The 13,326-nt window shown below is 35.7% G+C and overlaps 1 protein-coding gene across 9 annotated transcripts in view; it reads left to right on the plus strand.

Moving 5' to 3' along the window:
- Positions 1–13,326, plus strand: part of LCORL (ligand dependent nuclear receptor corepressor like) — an 83,263-nt gene that overhangs the window by 24,356 nt on the left and 45,581 nt on the right. For all 9 annotated transcript variants that reach the window (XM_064653133.1, XM_064653134.1, XM_064653135.1 and 6 more), the window contains exons 2-4: positions 2,946–3,011; positions 9,698–9,777; positions 10,003–10,132. In XM_064653133.1, the coding sequence (XP_064509203.1) occupies positions 2,946–3,011; positions 9,698–9,777; positions 10,003–10,132 (276 nt within the window). The remainder of the gene's footprint in view (positions 1–2,945; positions 3,012–9,697; positions 9,778–10,002; positions 10,133–13,326) is intronic.

Genomic DNA, 13,326 nt, shown 5'->3' on the forward strand with positions numbered 1-13,326 from the left:
AGAGTAGAGTGGGTAGAGGGGGTGGTGGGGCAGGGTGAGAGTTAATGTAGAGGATAAAAATCTGTTCACAACTTTGTTCAGAGAAGCAAACTGTGGAAACTTCTAACTGGGTTAAGAGACTAGCTGTATCACAATTTCTGCTTATGAAGACTGTTGCAGGAACCTGTCTTGGATCTTAAAGGGTTTGACTGATCTTCTTTCTATATGAAGATATGAGAAGTGAGACAACAGAAGAAATTTATTAGAGATAGGAGTTGGACAGATTGGAATATTGCAAGTTAATAGAGCCAACAGTGTTGCTTTTCAGTTCAGAGCCAGGAAGTGTAAGATCTCAAGTAACACTTTTGAAAGGCAGTTTGGAATCAGAGAGGCAATCAACCACAAAGAGACAGAAAATTCTGTAAAATTACTTTGGAGAAGATTTTTTTTGTTAGTGAATCATGAGAGGTATAAGCAAAATGTGTTTCTGGCTGGTTTCTGTAGGCTTCTCAGGTTCTGGAGAGTTCCAAAACTGCTACTACTGTTTGCATATGCATATTGACTCAAGAAGGAGAACAAAGGTTTATTGAAATGCCTGTGTTGAGGTGGTTACATTTTATGAAACAGTGCCAGCACACATTTATCAGTAGCTGTACTAGAAACTAAGATTGTATCTTCATGCTTAGGCTAAATTAAACTTGTATCAATCCTACTGAAAGGCAGCAGAAGTACTTTGTGGAGTGTGGAAGTAATACAGGTGTTTTCTGGGAAAATTTTAGAATAAGGTGTGGAAGAAGATTCTCTCGATGTTGTTAGATTGTAAAACTAAATGTTCTTTTAAAAGAAGGCATCCAGTATCCAAAGGTGAGGAAGCAAATGATCATGCAGAGTAAATCTATTGTGGCTCCATGGAGAAGTTCTGTAAGACTTGGAAGAGAAGCAGTTGGGTAGGATGGAACTAAGTTTGGTGAATTAACAGAGAAGTGGGTTGGTGTGTCCTTTGCTCAGGGTAATAAAAAAATAATGTTTTTGCATAGATAGGAGCAGGCAGTAAGGCAGGGAGATAAGGACAAAAGTAAAGGCAGAAACAAGTAACACCCTCCACGGGGTGGGGGGGGGGTGGTAGGTGTCCAATGAGCAAGGAGGTTTTGGATGCTGGCTGGGATGGTAAACAACCTTCCTGTTGTTTGATTGACAAAGTACTAAGAAATACGTGTTGGTGTTTGCTCTTTTGAAATAAGCAGAACTGTCTCTAAGGGATGCTTCATTCATTTCTTTACCCAGTGACAGTAATTTGCCAGAACCTAACTAGCTGCTGACCTAAAGTGGCTTGTAGTTTATAACATTATTGATCATAGCAATGCATAATAGTGTGTATTATATTTCTAATCTGTTATGTCTGGAGAATTGCTATCTTAACTTCAGACTTCACCTCTCTTGCTTTTTTTTTGTCCATAACGCTTTGAAGTCAGAAGAGAGAGGAATTTGTGCAATGCTAATATGATGTGAATTTGTATTACATTGATTCTAAGAGTCTGTGGATAATGCTTTAAGGTAAATTTTAGTATAAGCTTGGGCCTTGGATTTTTGCTTTGTGGGTTTTTTTACTGTTTAAAAAATGTGTGCATATATATTTGTGAGTGGACAGCAGGTTTAACATTTAATTTGTGTCCTCTCATTAATATAATTGTATAATTGAGTATAACTGTAATTGATTGAATTTCATAATATATAGTCCATATGTTAAAATTATTTTATAAAGCAAATTTTAACAAAATCTAACCTGTCAATCTGAGCAGCTCCAATGTGTTAAAATAGCTTCCCTTTTCTACTCAAGATATGGTACTTACTTATTTTTCTTATACTAGTGTGCATATGGCCTAAACCAAAGAGATAATGTAACTTTTGACGAGAGAGCAGGATTTTGTGTTGTCTTAAAAGGCATCACATGATGAGTAAATTTTATGATTCTAAATGTTCTCTGTTGATGGTAGTTGTTTCCTGAAGATTTTGGTGTCTTTTATGTGGTGTGATGATAAAATAGTCTTGCAAAGTTCTGTTAAATAGCTACATATATAATACAGACAGGCTTTTAGTATAAGGAATGAGAACCTTCAAATGCTGCTTTGAATTATCCTCTTATTTTCAAGTAAGCTTATTATTTGGAAGGAGGAGAAAGGGGGGCACTTGGAAACTGTTTCTGTATTGAACAAAACTTCTGTTATATTGATGATGTAAATTCTTACCATATTTCATCAGTTGTCATGCATCTCTTTTTTGGTTTTTTTTTGGTTGTTTTCCATTGTTTTTTTTCCAATCATTTGATTTGCTCTGTGTCTCTTCTCCCTTATTGCAGTATGTGATTTTTACCAAATACCTGAACAGACTAGCTGGTAAATCTGGAAAATAATTGGATTTATCTAATCCTCAATTTTAAAACATTTTTGTATGGATACAGAGGACTAGGGAGTACTGTCATGGTATCAGAAGCAAAATAAGCTTGCTTTTTTATATTTGTAGGAATATTAGCCTACTCAGATTATGTAATTTCAGGAGGTCATAAATGAGAAATTTCTGATATTGAAGGTTTCCTTTTTTTTTCTCTTTCACCTCTCCATGCATGACTCTGATTCCCAGTGTAAGAGAGAGACTACTTCACTTGTATAGAGCTATGAGGCTAATCCTCCCACCTTCAAGATTCTGTGGTAGTTATTTTAAGTCTAATGAGGTTGTTGGGGCACGGCTTAATAGGCTGATTGTGGGCAGATGGCAGTTGCCTTGTCTTATTTTTATCTCCTAATTCTGTTGAGTAGTACTATAGTGGAAGAAGTAAATATTCGTGTCATAAATTTAACAATTTTGGGGATTGCTCTCAGAATTTGAGAATGTTTGTTGCCAGTGCTCTCGAATTTGCTTTATTTGAAGATATTTTGATTGACTGTTTTAAATGTTTCTTTTGTCTCCAGGTTTTGAAAGTATTTTAGAAGGGCTTTATGGACCAAGGCTACGAAGAGACCTCAGTTTATTTGAAGGTAAATGAGTCAGCTTTTAGTGCAATGACCTTAACTTACTGGTTTTTCTTTTAGCTAAAGGTAGTTTAAAGTAGAAATTGAATTCTAAAAAGGAACTCTTCCTATGCTTTTCTTTCCAATGTTCATTTCATGATCTTGTCAGTACTGTGCATAAGCAAAACACTCGGTAAAATGATACCTAGGTTTTGTTCCCGTATAGGGAAATTTAAGATTAGCTAAGTTTTCCTGAGAAGTTCTCATGAGAAAGATTTAGTCTTCTGCAATATTGCTTCTCCTACTTTGTTTTTGAACACCTTTTAGAAAGGGAAGACAAGCTATTCAGCTTCCTATTGACATTAACTGTGAAAAGGAAGGTAGTGGATGCTAGTTTGGTCTTTTAGTGGTCAAGACAGTCTAGGCTTTTTATATATATATATGTGTGTGTGTGTATAAAATGTCTTTGTTACATATAAATCAAAGGTTTTATTTTTATATACTTTATATATATATGAAGTCTTATCTATACTGAAGTGTGTTTATATATATACCTTTACCATTACCCTTATAAGACCTAGTCTTAGGCCAAATGGGTTTGATTTTGCTGGAATAACTGTCAATAACATCTGAGTCCTTGATTAAGTATGAAATGATTTATCTCTCTTTGACAAGATGAGGACTATCCAGCAAAAAATTGCTTTGAAGTGTTGAAAGAAGTGTTTTGTCAAGTTAATTTTTTGGCTTAAAAAAAAGTTCTTTCTGTGTTCATACCTTCAGAATGTTCCATCTCATTTCTTTACAGTTCATTATCTGATAGGGTAATTTGTGAAGTATGTAACTTATGTAGTGCTAGTACATGAGGCAGAGTGGCATGTACTGTATATCTTTCCTTAGAAGAGTTTTGGAATGATTGCTTTAGCTTGGTTATGGTTTTGTCCTCTTCATAATGTGCAAGTTCCTTGGCCTGTATCGTATACATAACACAGTATTTTCAAGGGGAAAGGGAAGAACTTGAAATACTACTTTGCTGATGTTTTCAGAATATTTTTTTCCTGTCTCTAGCTAAGCATGCTGCTAGTAAGACATAAAAACATTTAAGAAATGTATAAATTTGGATTAAAGCTTGTTTTCATGAATAGTACTCCCATCTGCTGTGACAAGCAAGCACATTTGAAAAGGGAACAGAATATTGTTATGTGTGCACTATCTTTTCTCTTTTTTTTCCTGGTTGTATGTATTGGGCTTTAAAGTGATTAGTGATTAAAGTTTTGGGGCTTTTGCATCAAAGGTTTCACATTTTTTTAAAATAGTGTGCTGATTTTTTTTTTTTTTTTTGCAAAATTCAACTGCTACAGCTAAAGGAGCCTGATACACTACACAGTAAAGTGTTATATTGCTCCTTCAGAGCTCATGAATGCTTGTATTTGAGCTGTCTTATGGGAAAAGTTTTAACTTATTTGTCTCACACTGTTGAAGATTTCTTACCTATTTAAAATCTGATATTTCCATTGCTTGCAGATCTGTGATATTCGATGCCCCTGTGACTTTATCCTGCAAATTAAATTCATGTTTATCTAAAATGTAAAGTTTCAAAGCTTTTTTTCTTCCAATTTCTAAGAATGTGTCAGTAATGTGCAAGAGTTTTTTAACAGTTAAAGCCTATTTCTGTGTTTGATGCATCTGTAAAATTGATTTTACTTCTAAAGAAAGTGCAGAGGAGATAGATGGCATGTTAGGTTGGGATGCCCTCCTTACCTTACTATTTTTGGTTCATTTTTATAGATACAGTATCTGTAACTTCAGTAATGCTGTGTGAAATTGTTTGTACAAAACACAGCACAGTAGAGGTCAACTTTATCATCAGTATAGGATGCAATGCTATTTCTGATTTGAGATCTAACTTTTCATATAAAAATTAATATAGAACTCTCAAGTAAAATTTGTATCAATCTTTCCACTGTCATAAGTGCCACTTTTCACTTTACAGATAATGAAACTAAGATACAAAGTAAATAATTTGCCTTGGTTAAAAAATACAGCTGGTAGAATCAGAACCCAAGGTTTTAGACTCTTAGCAATGTGCCTGAATCACTGCATCTTTTAAGATGTTCATTTTTCCTCATCATAACCACTAAACTAATACTGTCAATGTGCAATGTTGTGGCTCATTGGCAAGAGTATGTTTCCTCAAATGTACCTCAAGAAATTATGTGGCTTTCTTGTGCAGAAGTGTGTGAGAATCAGCTGAAATACATGCTACTTAGCTACAATAGCATTTTTTTCTCTTAAATTGTTGGCTTTATCTGTGACATGAAAAAAAATCAATAATGTGCATAAAATGTAACATGACTGATATATTTCTTAGTTTTGTCTTGAAATAGTATTTGATCTATAGATTAAATTATTGTATTGTAGTTTCTCAAAGTTACTTGAGCAAATAATAAATTTTAATGAAAAATTTAAATGGTAAAAGGTACACTTCAGTTTTAATAAGTTTTTATGCTTTTCAAAGAAAATAACCTTTTTTCATATCTTGAAATTCTTGTATATGTAGGATTTATTTTGGTCTTGCTTAAATGGTTCTCGTTGTCACCATTGTTCAGCACCAGGTTTGTCTCCTGACTGCTTTGATAGTGCAGCTTCTGATTGCAGAGGTGTCGAGTTCTATATCTTGGCATCTGACCTTGGTCACGCTCTGAACTGAGGTTTCTTATGTTATTGAATCTTTAGGGCTTTCTAATCCTTTGCTTATACCCATTTTCAGCTAAGTAGATTCACATGTAAATTGTTATTCTTTACATTCTACTTATGGATATTTAGCTAAACTGTTAGAAAGCTTTTCCTCTAATCAGCTGGTATGTGTGTACTTTCTTTTTTTGGGGATTAGGTGCTGGGGTTCTATTCTCTTAACCACAGAGTAGAAGCAGTGTCTAGTGGGAGAAAAGCAGCTCTCATTGTTCTTTCTCTTTTTACAGGATGAAAGGTTTGAGAGTGTGTTTTACCTTTCCATACGTTGATCTGGAGTATTTATAGTAGTGAACAATTATGTTAGAAACACAAATCTAATATAATTTGAGTATTTATGAAATTAAAAATATGAAGGAACATGATAAACACCTCAGATGTTTTAATGTACTTACTAGGAAGCAGTAGTGCTATATAAAAAGAAAGAGGGTATTTTGTTCAGAATTGTCACAAATAGCTGGAAAAATTCTTGGGATATGATTATAATCAGAAAATACTGGAAAGTAAGGGTTGAATTTTTTAAGCTATCTTATGTTCAGATTCACTAGACAACTGTTTCATATTTTAAGAGGTAAACATGGAATCTGTTCAGCATTACAGATGTCTGAATTAATTTGCTTAATTTGGCATGACTCCTTGGGAAAAATGGTTTGGGGAAACAAAGGTTTGAGTGCCCTAAGAAGCGTAAAAAGGTAGTATTTTTTTTGTCAAAATTGTCCATTTTATTCTTAAGAAACGGAAACAGCTTTGTACTAAGTGACTTTGGTTTCAGGTAATAATCTGTGCTGTGTTTAGTATTAAAATGCTCTTTGCACAGTGTTAACTTTTTCTCGTGGGCTGACAAGCACTGTAGGTTGTCTGCACATCTCACATCATTTGACCCCAAGCAAGATAAAATGGGGCAGGATGATCGTCACCCTAAATTGAATGCAGCCAAGGAAAGTTTGTTCTGCTTCAAGTTCTGTCTGTGCCTCTGATCTTTTGAAGATGCCTATCTGTAGTTAAAAACTTAATACTGATCTCAGGATGTTTCCTGTGATGGTGACCTGAGACTGTTAGATGTCTGGCATTTGATATATCTTGTATATATCTGCTGTCTGATGTCAGTTTTGCTTAGCTCACTGGCATACTTGATTTATACTACTACATGATTTATACTACTTTGAATAAGTTTAATGTTATGTAGAGCTGATGTTTCTCAAGGTTTGTTTTTTTGGCAGTACACAAGGATCACTCTTTAGTTTGACTTTTAACAGTGGAAATTCAGGATTCCAAGACAGAAGAATTTCTCTGAAAATATGAAACCTGTCTTAGAGTTATGTGTAGAATCCCAAGGTTCGTAAATAGATTTTTCATGGTTGCAAGGAAAACCCTGAACTTTGTATGAAGGAATAGTGCCGGTTTTTTATCTCTGTACATCTTAAAGGAATAACTCTAACAGGCTGCAACAGCTAGATTAATTCAGCAAAAATAACTCAGTATCTCTTATTACTGTCCAGTCAAGAAAAATCCCATGTCTGTTTCTTGATAATCAGCTGTCCAACCTGTAGAAACTGCTGACTTGCATCCCTGGAAGCATATAACATGTTAAAACAAAATTCTGTTCTTAATTAGTATTTTAGAGTTGAGTAAAATAGATTTTAATAATAATATGGAGTTACTTGGGTTGTGTTCATACTCAGCTGAAGAACCTACTTTTTTCAGGCTCATTTTATTTCTGATGGTGCCTCTGTAATAATATCTTTAAGAAAAAGTAAAAGCTCAGCAGTTGTGAGGGGAAGGTGGGGGATGATGAGCAGTGGGAAACCACCTACCAACAGCAAGGTCAGAGAAGGAAGAGGGGAGAGAATCTGCTCCAGACGCTGGAGCAGAGATTCCCTTGTGGCCCATGGAGAGGACCATGGTGAAGCAGGTAGAGCCTGCAGCCCATGGAGGACCATGTTGGAACAGATATCTGCACTGCAGCCCATGGAGGACCCCACACTGGAGCAGGTGGAGATGCCATGAAGGAAGCTACAGCCTATGGAGAGCCCATGGAGCAGGCTTCTGTTGGGAATTGCAGCCCATAGAGAGAAACCCATGCAGGAGCAGGTTTTCTGGTAGGAACTGTGGGCCTGCAGAGTGATCTCTTCCTGAAGGACTGTGCCCTGTGGAAAAGACATGCTAGAGCAGTTCATGAAGAGCTGCAGTTGTGGGAAGAACACTGGAGCAGTTTGTGAAGGCCTGTAGCCTGTGGGAAGGACCCTAAGCTGGAGCCAGGGAAGAATAATGAGGAAAAGCAATCAGCAGAGAGGAACTGTTATGAGCTGAGGACAGCCTGTTTCCCATCCTCCTTGCACTGTTTGGGATGGGGGAGGAGGGGGAAGACTCAGAAATGAAGGAGTGAAGCTGAAGCCTGGGAAGAAGGGGTGGTTAGGTGGTTTAGTGTTTTCCTTTTCTCATTATGCAATCTATTTTTATGGGCAATAAATGAAATGGATTTTCCCCAAGTTGAGTCTGACTTGCCTGTGACAGTAATTGGTAAGTGTAATCTCCCTGTCTTTATCTTGACCCACAAGTTTTTTTCGTATTATTTTCTTCCTCTTATTTTCTCCCCTACCATCTTATTTCCCCACCCCTGCCCTGTTGAGGAGGGGGAGTGACAGCATCACTGGGTTGGGGGTTGGCAGCCAGCCAAGGTCAGCTTACCATCATGTGCTATTGAAAGCAGATAATCTCAAGAACCTGCCTAACAAAACTGTGATTGTAATTTAGTGGTACAGAGAAAAGGAGGAAACATACTTGGTAATTAATAATGGAGGATGAAAAAGTTGTTTAAGTTGTAAGTGCATGAACTGGAAATGAGCAGGATGGAGAGGACCTTGGTGTATTGGTTAATCATATTTGTATTCACCTGCCAAGACTCTGCAGCAGTGATAAAGACTGCTGCATAACTAGGCTACTGTGGGAAAAGTACTGCCTACAGTTTAAGGAAGTCTGATCTAAATGTAAAAGACATCATCTTGAGATCTTGGTCACCCCTGTTCAGGAAACAGGTGTTCAAGTGAGACTGGTGCAGAAAATATGGAGTTGAATCTCATGAGAGAAAACCAGGTGGACTAGATTAGCTGCAAAATTAAATGTAAAGGGGATAATGGTATTCTCTGTAAATACATCAAGGTTCTAAATGCCTAAAGTTATTGTTCATGGGTATAAGAATAATGTTGCCACAAAACCAAACTGCCATGTGTGTTAATTTTAAACAAGAAATTAGAAACTTAATTTTAACTATTAGCACTGTTCATTTGGGAAAAGCTTTGAAGCAATTCCTGATTGGGAAGAGAAGAGTATAGGTGGAAAACTTCTTTATTTTGAAATGAAGCTCAATAACTTGTTTAAAGGAAGTAGATGATGTGTTTCAATTCAGTAGAAGACTGGATCTGATATAGGCGATGTAGATTTAAGTCCTATATTCCCTCTAGACCATTTCTGACAAAACATATAAAGTTATTTTTTCTAGATAAATCAAGTGCTAGAAGTGAGTATATGGCTTGGGTTTACCTATGGTGATGGTATCAAGTCAATTAAAATATTATAAGTAAAATTCATGTAGCTCAAATGGTGAGGAGTTCATATCCTAATTCCTAGCTTAGTTTACTACAAGTTTGCACGCTTTGTTAAAAAGAATAATGTCTGCAATTCAGCACTTTATTTACAGTATTCAGATGCCTTCAGTAATTATGACAGGTAATCAGTTGAATTGCATGAGTCTGCCTTTCCTTTTAAGAAAGGTGCTCTCTGCTATTTGTAACTTGAGCTGTACAAGTCAGACAAGACTTTGGAAATATCTGAAGAATAGAATAATACTGAATGCATTGTACCAATAATTATACCAGATTATTGACAGAATTTACTTAAGTGAATTGTAGGATGTGTATTTTGTTTTTACTTGTTTAAAACATCTAGCTTTCTTTTCTTCCTTTAAGACTGTGAGCCAGAAGAGCTAACTGACTGGTCTATGGATGAGAAATGTTCCTTTTGTAATTTACACAAAGAAACAGCCAGTGTAAGTATGAACATGATATTAAACATTATTCCCTAACACCCATTTTTTGGTATGAAAGTAAGAATCAGAGAATTTAATTTTGCAGATAAGTTAATTCTGCATTTTGATTCAAGATAGAACCAGTAAAATCAAACTATTTAATTCAATAGCTCAGTAATTCATTGTATGTTGCACTACCAGCAGACTGACTTCTGAGAGATGTCATGATCTTCATATCTTTTCTAGGATCGTGCATCAGTTATCGGTTCTTCACAGTCAACGCCTACAGAGGAACTGTCATCTCAGGGCCAGTCCAACACTGATAAGATTGAATGCCAAGCAGAAAACTATCTAAATGCACTCTTTCGAAAGAAAGGTAATAAAAACATGTCTTTTATATTAAGAAATATGGTGAAAATCTAGAAGAATCAAATTATTCGGGGTTGATTTTGATTCTTAAGTATTTTTTTATTTATCTATTGAAATAAATGTTTCTGCTGTTTCTTTTCCTTATTCCTTTGGTTTTCCCTAATCTTTTTCTTTGCTTACTAGAATCACCAGATGAAATACTACTCTTCCTACTTGCCATTCCTCTTAGTCCTGTTGCATTATGTGTTATTCTCTTGAATCCCTGTTCATCAAATTGTATTGGTTTGGGGTTTTTTACCATGAGCTGCTACTTTGTCCTCATGCCAACTTCAGGTGCCATTCTCTGGAATTTTAAGTATTTAAACATTTTCTGTTCCTAAATTCTCACTTCTGGTTTTCAAAAGGAAAACAGTTTTAGGTGAGAAAATGTGTTTTGCAGATTGCAAAATGGAATTTGGGATCTTCTTGTACAAAAGCTGCTCCTTCAAATACATCCAAGTTGGAGGTTGAAACTTCTTGTCAAAATATGGTTTTTAGTAGCTCATCAATTCTTTGACTGTTCTTGTTCTTTGGAACTCAAAAAGTTATAGAAGTACATGAGTGACTGACAAGTCAGCTTGGTTCATGAAAGTTACTTGGTTATTCACCGTCAGCAGCAGCAGAAATACTCATTTTCTTCCTTAGCTTCCTGTGAATGAAGAAAGGTGAATGAAGCTTTACTCAGTAACTACAATTTTCACAGGTTTTTCTTGGGGTTAGTGGGTGCACTTGGATGTCAGAATAGCTGAGTATGGCTAGGGCGAAAGCCCTCTCTTGCTTTTAACAAAGAATTAGACACACTCTCTTCTTTCACATAAGTGGGAGAAAAAACCAAAGTTGGTTTTCTCCCTTTTACTATGCTGTAGCAGGAGAGATTATTATGCCCTTGAACCTGGGGTGTATGTACTGTGTGTCTATTCAGTCTACATTTTGCTTTTTTGCATTTTAAAGAACTTTATGTGGAGTGCAACAGCATTTTGAGTCTATCTTTGTTCCTTGCCTTTCTTTAAAACAAGCTATTTTCCATTTGAAATAAAATGTCCAGTGAAGATGGCACCTCATTACTTCTGAAATTCTTATTATATTTTCATCACAGGCCCAGTGGCATGGCATCTCCCTAGGCAGGTATTTTAATTCCTTCGTATTTCTGCTTTCTCAGATCTCTTCTTGGTCTTGATGTGTACAGTGTTTTCGAATGTTTGCCTGCTTTATGCTTCTGCTGGAGATGCTGCCTTTTGATACTCCTTGAGAGGAACTTTTATCATAAGAGAAGTGAAACTTGGCATGACCTTGCCTTAGTGAAGTTTTTCACAAAGAACGTTTGGCTTTTAGCATCTTCCTTAGGTGTTTTGATCTGCCAGGTCAATCATGCTACATGAAAAAGGTTTTGTCTATTAAAAAACAAAACCAGTCTTTTCCAGTTATTTTTTTGATTCTCTGGAGGACTTCTGTATTCTTGGTTAGGAATTTTCCAAGAATATTGCTTCAGTTCAAGTCTTAGCAAAGTCTTTTAAGTTGTTTAAGTTACAGGAAGCGAAAAGCAAAAAATATTGTAAAGGGCATGTGAAACCAATTTATGAGGTATTCAAGTAACTGGTTTGGATTTTAGGAAGGAAGATGAAGATTTTTACTAGAGAAAATCTCAGTCTGCTTTCTGAATTTATGCAGGTTTTTGAGTTCAGCTATCAACTTAGGAAAAAAGGAATCAAAAAATTGCCAGTAACTGCTTAGCTAAGGAACAGATCTTATACCTGGTACTAAACCAGATGTCCTTTCATTGTCAAAAAAATTCAGAATTCTTGTTTGGCTGTCTTTAAAATGGAGTGACACTTGTTTGGATTGCAAACTCCTCAAGATGATATACTCTCTTACTATTATAACTACCACAGTTTCATTTAGGCCTCTGTGAACAACTTCTAAGACTAGTGAGCAAATTTAAGAGTTGGATTTGTTGGTCTCATTAACCTTTTATTTTAGAACAAATTAGTATATGACTGGATTTTTTCATTTGCAGACTAGTTTTGGGGCATTTGGTTGTGGTCTTGGTTTAGGGTTTGTTTTTTTTTATATCAGGAAACTAGTTCAGAAGATCTCAGAACATGCAGCCACGTTATATGATTGTCTGCAGCATGTAGGCTTCAGACATTCTTAGATGACAATTTGTCTGTAGAATCTGGGACAAGGGATGGTAGAATTACTGCCAAGATGTGTAAACTCCGGAGATGCTGTAAGTGACAGTGTCTTCCTATTAGCAACCTAACTTCACTGTGTGTTAGTGAAAGTCCAGTTTGGTAGTTAGTTGTCTGTAGAAAAGTCCTATGCTCAGCAGACACCTCAGCAAAGCCAGAATGATTCTTGTCGTCAAACATTGATTGTTCCCATTAAAAAATGTATCTGAAACCCAGATGCTTTCTTCCCAAGTATAACATCTCTTTTTACCCTTTTGGTCATGTAAGCACAGTAGACTGTGATACTTTTCCACTTACATGATGTTAAAATACAACTGTTTTCTTTTGTTAAGGAATACGTATTAGCCTTTTTTTTATAATGAATATTGTAGAATGTGACGTGATCATTGTTTTATAGCAGAACCTTGGTTGTTTAAGTACTTAATCAGACATTTTGTTCATAGACTATTAATTTTCTGGGTTTCTAGTATTCCACATTGTGTGTTCTTAGAAGCTCATTTTTCCATGCAGTATTAATGTGACCTCTTTAAACAAAAACAAATTAAAAAGAAAGGGTTATTTGCATGCATTCATGGTAGTGAATCAGGTTCTACCTTCAGGACATGATCCACCAAGAGAAGACTGAAATATGAGAAGCTCTTGTAGAAGTTAAGGAATTATGGCACAAAATTACAGGGAGAATGTTTGGGATTACTTGAATCTTCCCAGATTCTCTGGGCTGCTCTGTCAAGTATCTTCATTGCCACATTTCCCAGATCAAAATAATTTCCCTGTAAGCTTTATAAAAGTTCTTTATTAATAGTTTCTAGCTATCTATTTCATGTTGCAAAATATTTCCATTAATATATATGACTTTCATACATCATACCATATCCCTGAATTTAACTTTGAGTTCTCCTGTTCTTTGCATAGTTCTGTCTTAGTTGCATAGATGTCATAAACTGGTTATGCTTCTTGGACAATGTATATATAA

Source organism: Pseudopipra pipra, chromosome 4, assembly GCF_036250125.1.
Source record: "Pseudopipra pipra isolate bDixPip1 chromosome 4, bDixPip1.hap1, whole genome shotgun sequence".
Classification (NCBI taxonomy): domain Eukaryota; kingdom Metazoa; phylum Chordata; class Aves; order Passeriformes; family Pipridae; genus Pseudopipra; species Pseudopipra pipra.